Source organism: Portunus trituberculatus, chromosome 38, assembly GCF_017591435.1.
Source record: "Portunus trituberculatus isolate SZX2019 chromosome 38, ASM1759143v1, whole genome shotgun sequence".
Lineage (NCBI taxonomy): Eukaryota > Metazoa > Arthropoda > Malacostraca > Decapoda > Portunidae > Portunus > Portunus trituberculatus.
The window spans coordinates 34,284,043-34,297,701 of NC_059292.1; the positions used below are offsets into that span (position 1 = coordinate 34,284,043).

The 13,659-nt window shown below is 38.3% G+C and overlaps 1 protein-coding gene across 19 annotated transcripts in view; it reads right to left on the bottom strand.

Moving 5' to 3' along the window:
• LOC123515235 (A-kinase anchor protein 13-like) overlaps window positions 1-13,659 on the bottom strand; it is a 567,618-nt gene that overhangs the window by 24,793 nt on the left and 529,166 nt on the right. For 16 of the 19 annotated variants that reach the window (XR_006677839.1, XM_045273802.1, XM_045273798.1 and 13 more), the window contains 6 exons: window positions 11,624-11,690; window positions 9,094-9,205; window positions 8,643-8,716; window positions 7,521-7,553; window positions 5,358-5,551; window positions 2,563-2,694 (listed from right to left, as the gene is read on the bottom strand). Coding sequence is in view for 18 of the 19 variants with exons in the window: in XM_045273802.1 (XP_045129737.1) it covers window positions 2,563-2,694; window positions 5,358-5,551; window positions 7,521-7,553; window positions 8,643-8,716; window positions 9,094-9,205; window positions 11,624-11,690 (612 nt within the window). In the remaining variant the exon portion in view is untranslated. The remainder of the gene's footprint in view (window positions 1-2,562; window positions 2,695-5,357; window positions 5,552-7,520; window positions 7,554-8,642; window positions 8,717-9,093; window positions 9,206-11,623; window positions 11,691-13,659) is intronic. The other 3 variants (XM_045273805.1, XM_045273804.1, XM_045273806.1) reach the window with 3 other exon arrangements.

The window sequence follows — 13,659 nt, forward strand, 5'->3', positions numbered from 1 at the left end:
CAGCCGATTCTTTTATCTAAATAGATAATTATCTCTACTGTCTCTTGTGAGTGAAGTACCCCTTACATGAGAAGCACATGTATTTCATTAAATAAGAGTAGACAATGGCTTTGCACAAGCTAGTAAATATTTGGGAGAGGAAGATCAAATTTCATGAATACTGATTCATACTAGTTTAGATATCAAGTTCACAGAAGGAGAGAGCAATTTAAGGATGTTCAGGGTAGAAAATGGAGTTTGGTGGAAGTCTTTTTTTTTTTTGGGTAGTATGAGAATTTTCCTGCATAATTTATTTTAGATTAAACTTCACTTTATACTGGCTTTCTATGACGCATGTGATAATCATTCTAATGGAATAATGACACTGTTAAACAATGGCTAAAAATGGTGGGAAATTAATAAGATTAGTACAAGAATGAATGGGCAGTGGATAGTGAGTTTCATTTTATAGATAGATAAAGGATGACAGTTACAAGAAACATCTTGTAGAGCTCCCACTACCATTGGTTTCAAAAGACTGTGACCTATAGATCTGCTCTTTCATCCAGAGACATGATGTATGTATGTGCAATAGGTGAAAGTAATTTTTCTGAACCTTTGAGACATGGGGATTTAAAATCTAACTCTGGATTCCTTACATATATGACACCTAAAATGGAGGCAGAAGATTAGAAAGATGAAGGAAGGATAAAAGCCTTCATTTTGACATCTTTTGAGATCATTCAATATTATTATATACCTCTTTTCTCTTTGAAGTCATTCACATGTAAGGGATATAATTGCCAAAAAGCAAAAACTTTTTTCCTATGTTTGTGGTGGTGATCACATTTCTTGTAAAAATATCTCACACAAGACACTACATTATACTTACAGCAATGTTGTCATGAATAAAAAATGTTGGTAACTGATAAATTAGTTTCTGTTTCAAGTCTGACTCCTCAACATAAGGAAAAAATACAGCAAAAAATAAAACAATAAAGCCATTCAACTGCTTCCAATTGAGAACAAGTGAGAGATGGGTGCCTGCACATCATGAGAGGCAGAACATCTGATTACTGACACACATAACATTTGAGTTTTTAAGATAATGGATGGAATAAGAACTCCTGTTCATCAGGAGAACATGCTACTCTTTGTAGCTATAAGGTCCAAAGAGAGAGCCATAACTCTGAACTCTTGTGTTATATACTCATAAAAAAAAAAAAAAAAAAAAAAAAAAAAAATTACGACATGAAATAAAAAGTGTAATCACTGTTAATATGAGGTCACATCTTGACTTTGCCTCTCATGGCCAAAAACGCTTGGGCAAGATTGGAGGAAAGGAAGTAGACCAAGAGTGACTCCAATGAAATATGAAATCACAAATTTAAGAATACGAAAATAATTAAATGTTGGAAGTAAATAAGAGAAAGGAGAAAGGCATCGTGTGAGAGATGGAGAACACTGGCCATACACACCCTTACCTTAGTCATGCTCATTCTTGGCTCATTCAGGATAAACAAACGGCTGGAGCTAGAGAAAACCTTACAACTCACGCTGATAATAAGTTCAGCTCTTGGCCATAATGAAGAAAAATAACATAAGGATCAGATACATAACAAATGTGTACTAAATCATAATATGAAGAATTGGCTAAATGGCAACTACAGTAATTTGGAGATAAAAAAAATTGTAAAAGATTCTAATAAAACCATAATGGATGGTTCTATGACACCAAAGTACAACATTTCATATCAAGTAACCACAGCACAGAACATAATTTGTTTACTAAAAGTGACATTGATGGGATAGGAAACCGCTCGGGCCATGCTTCATTCTGCCCACCACAGAGCCACCTTCAGGAGACACTGTCTAGCTCATTTTTCAGAAAGTGTCTCTGTTAGGTAGGAGACTCTCTGGAGAGGCATCACATCCATAAAGCTACATGCCTTCATAGAAAAGGAAACATCCTTTGGGGGAGTGCTTTCAGGCAGTGTGTTTCAAGTTCATCTGTCAAGCAGTAAGTTTCCTGGTGTGGTGTGTCCTGGGCATATCAGGGCCTTGTCATCACCTCAACTTTCATATCACTGCTGCTGTTGTTATGACCACTGCCACTTGCTGGAGGCATTCTCTGGCCATGTCACCATAATGTATGCTGAACTGGTGTTGACATAATGCCCTTCAAGATAGTTGGACATGCCTTTGAGACGTACAAATTTTAATATGGTGTTGAAAAATAATCTTCCTTTTAGAATAAAACACCTTGCCCTTAAAGATAAAACTGATGATAATGAACTTGAAACGACCGAGTTTAAGAGGATGTTAAGAGTTGTTAGGGACGGGCAGGAGGGCAGGAGATGAGGTGCGGCAGGACACAAGAAATGCATCTGACCCACATGGCTGTTGGCCAAGGGTCGTGCAAATCAACAATCAATGCCGCAACTGCCGTGGCTGTAGCTTACTAGCTCTACACGGGAAGGTGGCAGGCAGGAACCACTGAGCAGGACCTAAGGGGCTAGGACAGGTACGAGCGTGCGGGCGGGCTGATTGACTGATGGGAGAGGTGCAGCACCGCTGACTTACTTGACTCCCAACTTGGTAGCCACTCGCTTCCACTGGGAGAAGCCGGACAGTCTACGGACGGGGCTGGACACACAGCCACTGTTGGGGCGGGCCGGGGGGTTAGCGGGCCGCGGAGGCCAGGACACGCAGCCACTGTTGGGGCGGGCCTGGGGGTTAGCGGGCCAAGCGAGCCAGGACACCACCAGGGGAGTCTCGCTACCCACCTCACCACACCGTGACACCCAGACTAGATCAGCCCACTTCGCAAGGCGTGTCACCAGTGGAGGAACAACACAGCTGAGTCCCTCCGTGACCACTGACTACTAAGAAGCTTGCCAAGACGTTACAGTACTTCCAGAGTGTAAAGCTGATACTTGACTCGTGTTGTTTAGGGATGTCTAGGGAATGTCACGTCATCTAGTATGGCATAGGCATAAGGATGGAAAGCAAAACTGTTTTAAATGGAAAGATGACTGATGCATAAAGCAGTGATTCTATAATGCAAAATAAGATTTGCAGACAATTTTTGTTTTATGCAAAATTATCACACCATAAAGAAATAATCAGTAGTATTAGGGAACAATTCATAAGAAAGATAAAGATGAGGCTGATGATGATAAGGAAAAAGACAACAAAATTGAAAAGGAAATGATAAAAGAAAAAGGTACAAAAGAAGTAATAAGTGGTTGAGGCATGGAGCAAGATTGAAAGGACAGAGAAGAGAAAAAAAATGGGTTTGAGCAATGAATAAAATTTGCAATTTATATAAAGCATTAAAACCAAAGAAGAAAAACACTGCATCATTTGAAAATAAGGAAAAAATAAATGTAGCTCCCAGTGGCAGGAGAGAGGTGAAATAATGACCAATGGAGCTGACGAGTGACGCCAGGGCTGTGCTAAGCAGGAGCCTGTTGGTGGGGCATGTGGTGGGGTGTGGCCCTGGCAGGGTCACAGGATCCAGGCTGCATATGGATCACCTGTGTTTCCCAGCTGGTGCAGTTTTGTTCACCATACCAGGCAAATATACGCATGCATTTCAAGTAGTACAGCCCAAAAGCCTTTGTTGATAATCATATTAGTGCGTTTAAAATATAATTTCTTTCAAATGAGTGAAGAATAGAAGCTTGCCTCTTCAGAAAGATAACACAATATAAATAGTGAATTACTAACAAAGTAGTAATAATGTGGGAGTGGGGTGGCGAGGTGTGTGCTCTGTGCCAACTACACTAAGAGTTAAGTTGCCGGGGAGCGGTCGTCCTCCTGTGGGTAGTTTATGCAGGGTTGGACACGCAGTGATTAAGATCATTCCAGTTGTTGGGGTGGGCCAGGGAGGCCCAGGGCTGTAGCAGCTCCCCACCATGCTAACTTGCACACTGGTCCACGTGCTTCAGTTGGCAACACATACACAGAGTCAGTTGTAACTGCGCACTTTTATCAAAACTAAATGAGGAGGGAGAGTTGTGGCACTCCAGGACTATGATAGCAATGGAGCTTATATGGAAAAAAATTAATATATATATATATATATATATATATATATATATATATATATATATATATATATATATATATATATATATATATATATATGGATGTGAATTTCAGTGCACCAAATCATTGCCATTCTGAGCAATGACATTTCTGGCAAAGTGTTCATGCCTTGCTAGTACCAGTGTGCCACAATTTCCCAACCTCTACCACAAGCAGCATCAGTGCTGTTATTACTGTGGAACAAAATAACAAAGAAGCAGCCAAACTTCAATATTAAAAATAAAAACACCGTTCAAGGAAAATCTAACAAGACGATCATGTGAGTAAATCAAATAGGAATGCAAGACAAGTTCACCTATTTAAGACCTGATAGTGATCTTAGTGATGTGGACAAAGGCTCAGGTCTCTGTTCCTCGAAGTCAACCTGAGAGCACACTAACAGAGACTTGAAATAGGTAAACAGGTCTTCTTTCACTCAGCTCAGATGCTGGGATCAAAGCAGCTGGCAATCCGGCTGTTAGCAAGCCTACCAAGTTCTCCAGGCACGGGGCGCAACAGACCAAGACCAGTCGTTGGGTGTTCTCTCAAGATGCAAAATAACATGGCTAAAAATACTTATCATAATAAAATCCAAACTGCAGTGGAGTGGTAAACACAGCATATGGTCAATCAACCAAGGACTGATGGAGAAAATAAAAATAATTCAAAGCAACAATGAAATGATAAGAGAAAACAAACAAGGGTAAAAATAAAATTAAGCGCAAGAGAGTGGAAGCTTCGCAATATTTTCTTTGTTGTGGCAGTTCTAACCTTTGGCTCAATATGGTTACAGAGGAAGCAGTGAGAAGGATGATACTGAAATGAAACACTAAGGCAACACCTTAGCTAACACTGCGGTCAAGAATACTCTATAAGTGACCTTTGTCTGATGAGAAAATAGACGAAAATCCATGATGATCTTTGAATGGTGGGATCCAGAGGATGTGGCAATAATAGAGCCAGGCTAAGGCAGCTTCTGCTCAGTGCTGATGACCACACACACACACACAACCAAAATACTTCTGTAGAAAGTTTTCATCAAACTAAACCAGACACTGGTATACTGAAAAATGAGTTTAATGTCCTTATTTAAAATTACAAGAGATTTGTTTACCGACAGTTGAATACCTAGAAATATATATACAATGGAATGCTGAAGAGCATCACACAAACAGACAGTGTACTTTTCCCTCTTTTTCCTGTTTTCTTTCTTTTCTTCCTTTTTTCTTTAATTCTAAACCATTACTGCATCTAAAATTTTTTTTTTCTATTTCCACATGACTTACCTTGGTGATGCAACACTGGTGGGACGTGTGGGAGAGGAATGGGCAGCTGAAGAGCGAGATCTAGCAACAGCAGGTGCTTGTGTCTTGGCAGTAGTGCCTGGAGGAGCACTGCCTCCTGAGCCTGCATAGGAGCCCAGGCTGGAGCTTTTAGTGGTGGTGCCAAGTGTTGCAGCAGTCCCAGGTTTCTGGATCACCTAGTAAGGTAAAGACATAGATGAATAAGCTGAACTATCATTATATATACATGGAAATAAACAAAAACATAAGTGCATTATGAAATTCAATATAAATATCAGCTACTGCATGACAGTCTGCAACTCTTCATTTTCAATAGAGCTTCAGTGGAGTCCAACACTGACCACTCCCACCAAAGCCAAGGTAACAAGTCATAATACAGACTTCTAAGGTGCACTTCAGTCCATTAAACATACATCTTTCTATGGCATAATCCATATCATATGTTTATCTTCACAGATAAATGGAATAGGATTGGTAGTAGTATATCAAACAATTCCACCTTCCCTTTTGAACAGAATCCTGCATATGAAATGTTCTCATCCATGAAGTAGATTCTTGTCAGCTGCACCTCGGTAAAATTGTGGTTGTTGAGAAAACTGGCACATAGTGATAAGTATGGCTTTGTAATCAAGACTACAAAATTATAGCTTAAAAATGTTCCTTGATCAATGCAAGACCTTCATTGACAAAATTATGTAATGGTTTAATATATGTACTTCTATTACAAGATTCTCCACACAAAAAATCAGCCAAAATCTGAAAAGAAATACACTGAAGTAATTCTATTGTAATGCTATCATAACTACTGTGTACTAAGATTAAGAAACCATTTGAAGGTACCTGAAGAAATGCAAGCTTCTTTTTACCTGGAAGCTACAGGTTACAGAACAGTTTAATAGTAATACAAGATCATGAATATTGTGCCACTGTTTACTTATCTGTAAGGCAAACAGTATTGCTTTCAAAACATTATGTTGCTACATTTACAATGAATTTTCTATATTTGGACATGCAGAAAAGTCAAATAGGAATAGAATTAAGTAGCATGAGAAACCTGGAAAAATGCATTCTTACTGTGAAAAAATAGGCTGCTATGAAGAAAAATCCATAAACCTACACCTTCATTAATAATAAGTCATGCAACCACATGAAAACTGCTGGGGAGAGTGAAGAGCTGCTTCTTGAAGATCCTAAATATTATCAGTCTTAGTAGGGATCCAGCATGAAAGGAATGAGCTATTCATGTTTCTCAGGTACATAAGATGAAACTACAACTTATTATAATCTCAAAACATGAAGTAGATACATGTAGAGCAATAAAGATGCATACATGAAAGTACACACTACCGCAGAGGAATGAAATTAGACAAGACTTAATATGTACGAGAAAATACTTTTAGAGAAAGAGTTGTCACATGATGATGTGCAAGTGATAAACATGAAGGAATAATGTACAAGGAAGGAACTGGGACAAAGTGGGAAAAGAAATCAAAAGAAGGAAGTAATGTCAACAAGACTTTGAAATTAAGAGAGCTGAGAGCCAAGAGTATGAAATGAAGCAGGAATAAATGGATGGTATGGAGGGGAAGCCCAAACAACAGCAAGACTTGTCAAATTTTATCAAGGTTGAGTGGCAAAATTCTGATGAACTGTACTTATCTTTTATACTTTAATATATCTAAGCCACTAGATTTCTAGGATGCATATTTATTTCTAGGTAATCCTTGTGGGGATGAAAGTGAAGGTATGCATGTAAGAAAGGTACACATACTATGTTTCGTCTACCTCACTCTTTGGGAATATTAACCTAGTATCAGTTAATTACAATGAATAATTCTTTTTGAGAAATAATATCTATCATTTTCATAAAGACTAGTCAAGATCTATCAAGTTGTTTTAAGTTAAGGTATCACTGGAAAAAAAGAAAAGAAAAGAAAAGAAAAAAAAATCTAGACAAAATGGTCTGCACATCAACAATAGCTGCTTTACGGAGTAACAGGGATAGAGACAACCTTGGATAGATGGAGGTAAAGGACTCTATAGCTCAACAGAGAGATAGACTGTACAACTGGTCGGCAAGACAAGTGGGTAACAATGGGAGAGGATGAACAACAGGGTCAGAGGGACACAAGAGTGGGGGCTCACCAGTGTTGTGAGTCCTGCTGCCAACTGGATATGCTAGAACAGACAGAAGAGAGTCAACACTTGGCCAAGGTCTGTGTCAATATCTAACATCAAAGAACCTTCAAGAGGCAGAAAATTTACATATTTGATATAGTATTATCTATGAATAAGTAAATATATAAACTGATGATCTGGGATGGCTGTTGCATTTCTGATCCATGTGTAATATTCACATTCTCGTACGATAATTGTATACTTAGCAATTTGCTAAAATTCCTAGTCATTTATATATTGCCATAATAGATCACACAAATGTATGTACGTATGTAGTTTAAAAGGATGTCTCAAGAACAACATAGTATAACCCAATTTATTCCTGAATCATATTTGTAAATTCCATTCAAAGCTCAGATTCACAATCATAAAGAAAGATAATTATCAAAATATGAACGTAGCATGAATCAGTGCATGTGTCAAATAAACCTGTAGATAAAATTAAAAAGAAAAAAAAATCACAACTTCAGTTTTAGAAAAGACAGAGATCTTCATTCATCAGCATAATTTTCTAAAACTTTTTAATTTTCTGTCTGAGTCCCTATGGAATACAAAGATATAAAGAAACTAAATAAATTTCTGTAGAATAAATTCTATTTTTCTTATATCATTATATTGATATTTGTCATTTAGTGTGGCTGGGATTTAAAGAATTACTATCTTTATAATCCATTGTGACAGCTGGCAAGACACTATAAAGAAATACAATAACAAATAAATAAATAAATAATATACAATATAATAAAAAAAATAATAATAATGCCACAAATGTTTCCAGCATCTTTTATTTCACTGCAGCTGAAGAACCATTAGATAAGGTAAGAGGGAAGCTCCTGGTTTACAACTAAAGTACCTATTACACCTCACTTCACGAATGATGTCATGGGCCACAATACAGCATGGCAGAAGTAACCTTGACCATCACACTTCATGCAGGTTTGGCAGCAAAACAGCAACATTCATGGAACATTTTTCACAAAAACCACAAAGTTTTATGCCAGAGCAGGTAAAAGATTATTAAAACCTGATGAAGATAGTAATGAATACGAATAAATCCATATGAAGTGGCATTGGAAGCAGGGCTCTTACCTTGGGATTCTTCAGTTTGGAGCAGTCAGAGATTTGATCCTTGCAAGAGTTCTCATGCACACACACCTGACACGCTGAGGAAGGTAATGATGCCACTTAATGAACACAATGAGGTGTAACTTAAATACAAGAATTATCATAAATACTTATTCAATTTGATACAAAGAATGAGCAAAATTATGTTAAATTTCTTAGTAATTAGAATTAAAAACTGTATTCAATTTCTTCTTCAAATAACATTTTATATCTATGAAAAACATAATTATGAAAATATACTTTCATTGTATATTGAAGGTTAAAGCAGGTGATTTATTGTATTTACTGCTTTGATAATGGTTTAAGGGCTAATTTGTAATGAGATTACCTGCTTTATGTATTTTACAAAAGTGAAAAAAGTAATATGAAAAAAAATTCTGCCTGAAATAAATTCTTCAGTGCCACCAATACTTACTCTCACATCGAAGAGCGGGCTTGTTGGTCATGGGCTTGCTGCACACGTCACACGTTGCTGAATTGCTGTAGCAGACGGCCACAAAGTGATGTGAGCTCTTCTTAAGTTTGTCCTGGTAAAAATATAATGTGTAAATTTCAGCACATACATCTGAATAGGAAAAGATAATAGAGCCTTCAGAATTTAACACATGATAGGCAGCAAAGAGGATAAGAGAAGAGAGAACATTGGAAGATAATGAGTAGAATCTGCAAAACCAAGGTAAATGGGAACATAGATTCTGGATAGCACATGTTTTCAGTGAGATTACAGAAAACTGAAAATATAAAAATGATAAAATGCTGCAATGACAGGGAAGGAAGGTAAGTATATGCAGGTGAGTATGGATACAGAACACTGACTGACAAATATGAGAGATAAATAGACAGACACACACACGCACACACATACACACACGCACACACATGCATACACAATAAACACAGACAGACAGATATGTTCACAAATGCACACAGATAGGCAGGTTGCTTGCCTTATGTGGCTACCAGACTGTGAGGTCACAACTCCTCGTTTTAAGCAGTACCTGTTCTCTACTTTACAACAGGAGTTATGTGTGAAAGGAAACCAGTCAAAATTAATTCTTCCTCCACAAAATTTTGACTTTTTGTTTGTGAGTGAGATTTGCTAACCATTACTCCACTTTGCCAATAATGATAGTGATGATAACAACAACAAGAACAATAATAATAATAATAATAATAATAATAATAATAATAATTGTGACAGTGATGATTATAATAATAATATAATAATCAATAGTAATAGACATGTGAGACCCCTTAAATTGAACCTACCCACTCCTCATCACTCTCTCATCCTCACCCCATACACAGGGTAGGTAATAATCTGCATCAAATCATGAGTGTGGGGCACAGGGTGAGGCTGTAGGGTTTGCCACATTCAACACATTCAGAAAGGTCACTGAAATATCATGTGTTTTGTTGCATGTAATGATGTATGATTGACTGTGGGACACTGGCAGCAAGAAAAATTTGTTAATAGAGATGTTTATTTGTACAACACAATAAATACTTAGTCTGTAATTGAAATAAATTTTTGATTGATTCCTTCATCTGTCAGTATATCATGGACATAAAAGGTGGGAAAAATGAAGGCCTAAAAATTGCCACTGGTGTATCTTGTCTGGTTTGTGTGGCAGTTATAGGAAGTGAGATGAGATAGATGGTGTATGTGATGGCAAGGAGCTGGGTGGACACTGTGAAGCTTGGGCACTGATGGGAAAGCAAAGCAGCTCTTGGATTTGTTCAGGGGTGAACAGTCATTAATGGGGAGGGAGCAAGTGGGGGAGATGTCCATGAGACCACATCTGCACACTACCACAGAGAGGCAGACTGCTGGGGTCGGGAGTGAGGGTGAACCTGGGGGCTGTGTTTACCTGCATCTTTGGTACTGAGTCCCTCCGCAGCGTGTACTTTAGGCGAACATGGAATGAAAAGAAAAAATTTGCCACGTTCCTGAAGTGAGTGAGATGAAGTCAGTCTCTCTTTTCATTGTGATAAAGTTGGGTAGGCTGGTATTAGCAGCAATGTGCTGTACTCTTTAGTCATTGATGATGGGTGTGTAGTGTTCATGACAATGAAGTCATGATTGGAGTCAACATGACAAGCAAGGTGTGCTGCTCTCCAAAGATGATACACAATAGTGAAGATTTCAGGCCAGATGTTGTATGTACTGCTAAATGAACTTTTTTTTCTTTGTCTACAGTTACCTCTTCTTGTCTGAGACTATTGAAACTTTGAACTCAAAACAATTTTTGTCCATTAGTTGCCTTTTCACACTTACCTCTCACCTCCACAAAAAAAGAACTACCTCTGGAGCTTAGGATTCCAATCCAGTCTAGAGAAGCAGCTGTCTTGTTATGTTTAGTTGTGATAACTGAACTATACACACACACACTGATCCTGAGAGAAGAATATGACATCCGAAGCACAAGATCACATAGTAAAAAGCTGAGGAAAGGAAGATGTCTGAGAGATATAAAAAAATATAGTTTCCCGCAGAGATGTATTGAGACGTGGAACAGTTTAAATGAAGAAGTAGTGTCTGCAACGAGTGTGCATACTTTTAAAGTAAGATTGGATAAGTATAGATAAGGAGATGGGGCCACATGAGCATAAAGCCCAGGCCCTGTAAAACTACAACTAGGTAAATACACACACACACACACACACACACACACACACACACACACACACACACACACACACACACACACACACACACACACCGATATGTGGATTCATGACACTCAGAATAATTTACATGCATGCACAGATAAAAAAAAATTCAATATGAATAACTTGCAAGACATGTAAACTTAATAATAAACATACTTTATCATTGCCTTTTATTTTTTATGCAAGTTTATCCACTTAATATTGTTTAAAACTCATTCCTTTACTTCTGCTCCCTTCCTTCTTTCTTACTTTTGTTTTTCATATCTTCTTACCTTCTTTTTCCTGAAGAACAGAGAGCCTCTTTTTCTTCTCTTAGTGTCCTCGTATTGGTAGTTCGATCTGTGGGGAGAGAGAGAAAAAAAAAATCAATATCACAAGGCCATTTTAATAACAAAAAACACAATATCAGTACAATTTAAATTGAAATCATGCTCAAACTGAGCAAAGATGCTTACTATACACCAAATATAGACTCCGTTTTTTCTTCCATTTATTTTTTGGTAATTTGACTTATTCACTCAAATGTAATATTAACTCCTGTCACCCACACAGACAGACAGACAAACACAAACACACACACACATCACTATGAGGAGTGGAAGTGTGAATATGGTTAAGGTTATAGCAGCACTGCCAATGCTGATGAAACAATCTGGAAGGAATTCCTGTTGCCACTGAAGTCTTCATGAGAAAGATGAAAAATCCTCTTAAGTGTTCTTCAGAAGTCATCAAAGAGGATGATTTGGAGACTTGCTTCATATCTTTATGAACAAAATGAATGTAATAAACTTACAACTTCATGGGCAGAATATTATGGGTAGTGGTAAGGTGGTGGCGGGAGGACTGGTGGAGGGGGGATGAATCAGAGGGAGGGGAGGCCGATCGAGTGCTGGTGGTGATGGAAATGCTGCGGCCCCACCTCCGAACCCTGTCTGGGGCAGGGGATGCAGGGAGGGACGGCTGGTACTCCAAGCTCAAGTCCGTGTCGGTCTCGCTCAGCACTATTCCGCTGAGCCAGGCACAGAAGAGTGTCAGTTACTCATTCAGAAGAGAAGGAAGGGGCACACAATCCACTGCTTAGCAGCCTCTGAGGGCTGAGTGGCATGTAGCCCAAGCCCCTCACTTATACGTGGGATTAATGGGTGGTGAAAGCTGATTGGGGTGAGGTAAAGTAAGTGGCAGGGAAGTGTGTCCACAAAAATTGTGTACTGGTTAGTGCATTGCATACAAAACATTACATATTAATAAATTCAATACTTTTATTATTGCATTAATAAGTTAGCAGTAATGTTGGCTGATATATTCAATGACAATAAATAGCAAAGTATATCATGCAGGCCTTTAATGTGCCCATCATGCCACTGGGAACGTGAAGAAGCAGAAGTCATGGAAGTGTGGGAGATGTCATGTGGGATGTATGGACATGAGATGCATGTGTGGTGGTAAGGCAGTGCTATAATGCATCTGTACTGCATGCCAAGTGTGTTCATGCTTAGTCTTATCAAACAAAATGACCAGGGGAGTTGTCTGAGTGGGGAAGAAGGAAGAGCTGCATAGGATGGCAACACCACAAGGCTGAGGAGGCAACAAGTGTGTGGCGGATGGAGGAGAGGTGCCATGGACAGAAGGTATGGAAGACAGGCAGGGGATATGAACAGGATAGTCAACTCACTAAGCCATCTCAGCAAAATCCATAATTCACAGTGACACATGAGTCAGACAAGGTTAAATGTCACTGCAGTTAGCAGAAACTGAATGCCAAAGAGAATGATGAGAGATCAAGAGGAGCATGCAAGGGTGGGGAGAAGGGCAAAGTGGCTGATGGTTTGAGTTGCAAGTCTTTACTATGTCTACAATAACATGCACAGGACATCATTCCAATGTAAAGAATATCAAGACACTTTGGAAAACTAAACCAGCCAACTTTTTTCAGAATCTCCTATAATCGGAGTGCCATATTAAATGGGCTCTATTGAGTGGGTACTTCCTTTATTTTCCAGTGTTATTGGCCAGTCTTCTATGTAGATTACCAGTATCTTAGATTATTAGTATCACGACATCTGAGACTAAATTAGGCATTTTCTTTTACAGAATCTTTTATAATCAAATCGAATAAGCTTTTCTCTTATTGTTTGTCTTCTTGATCTGACTTCTAGATGCATGATGAAAAATAAAAAATAAAGATGTGTGTAAGAGGTAATGAGAGTGGGCAATAGGTGAGTGTTGCAAGTTACAGGCATCTATGAAGTCTATTCACTTTGATACTAAATCCCTCTGAACACACCACCACTATTTCTAAGCCAACAGG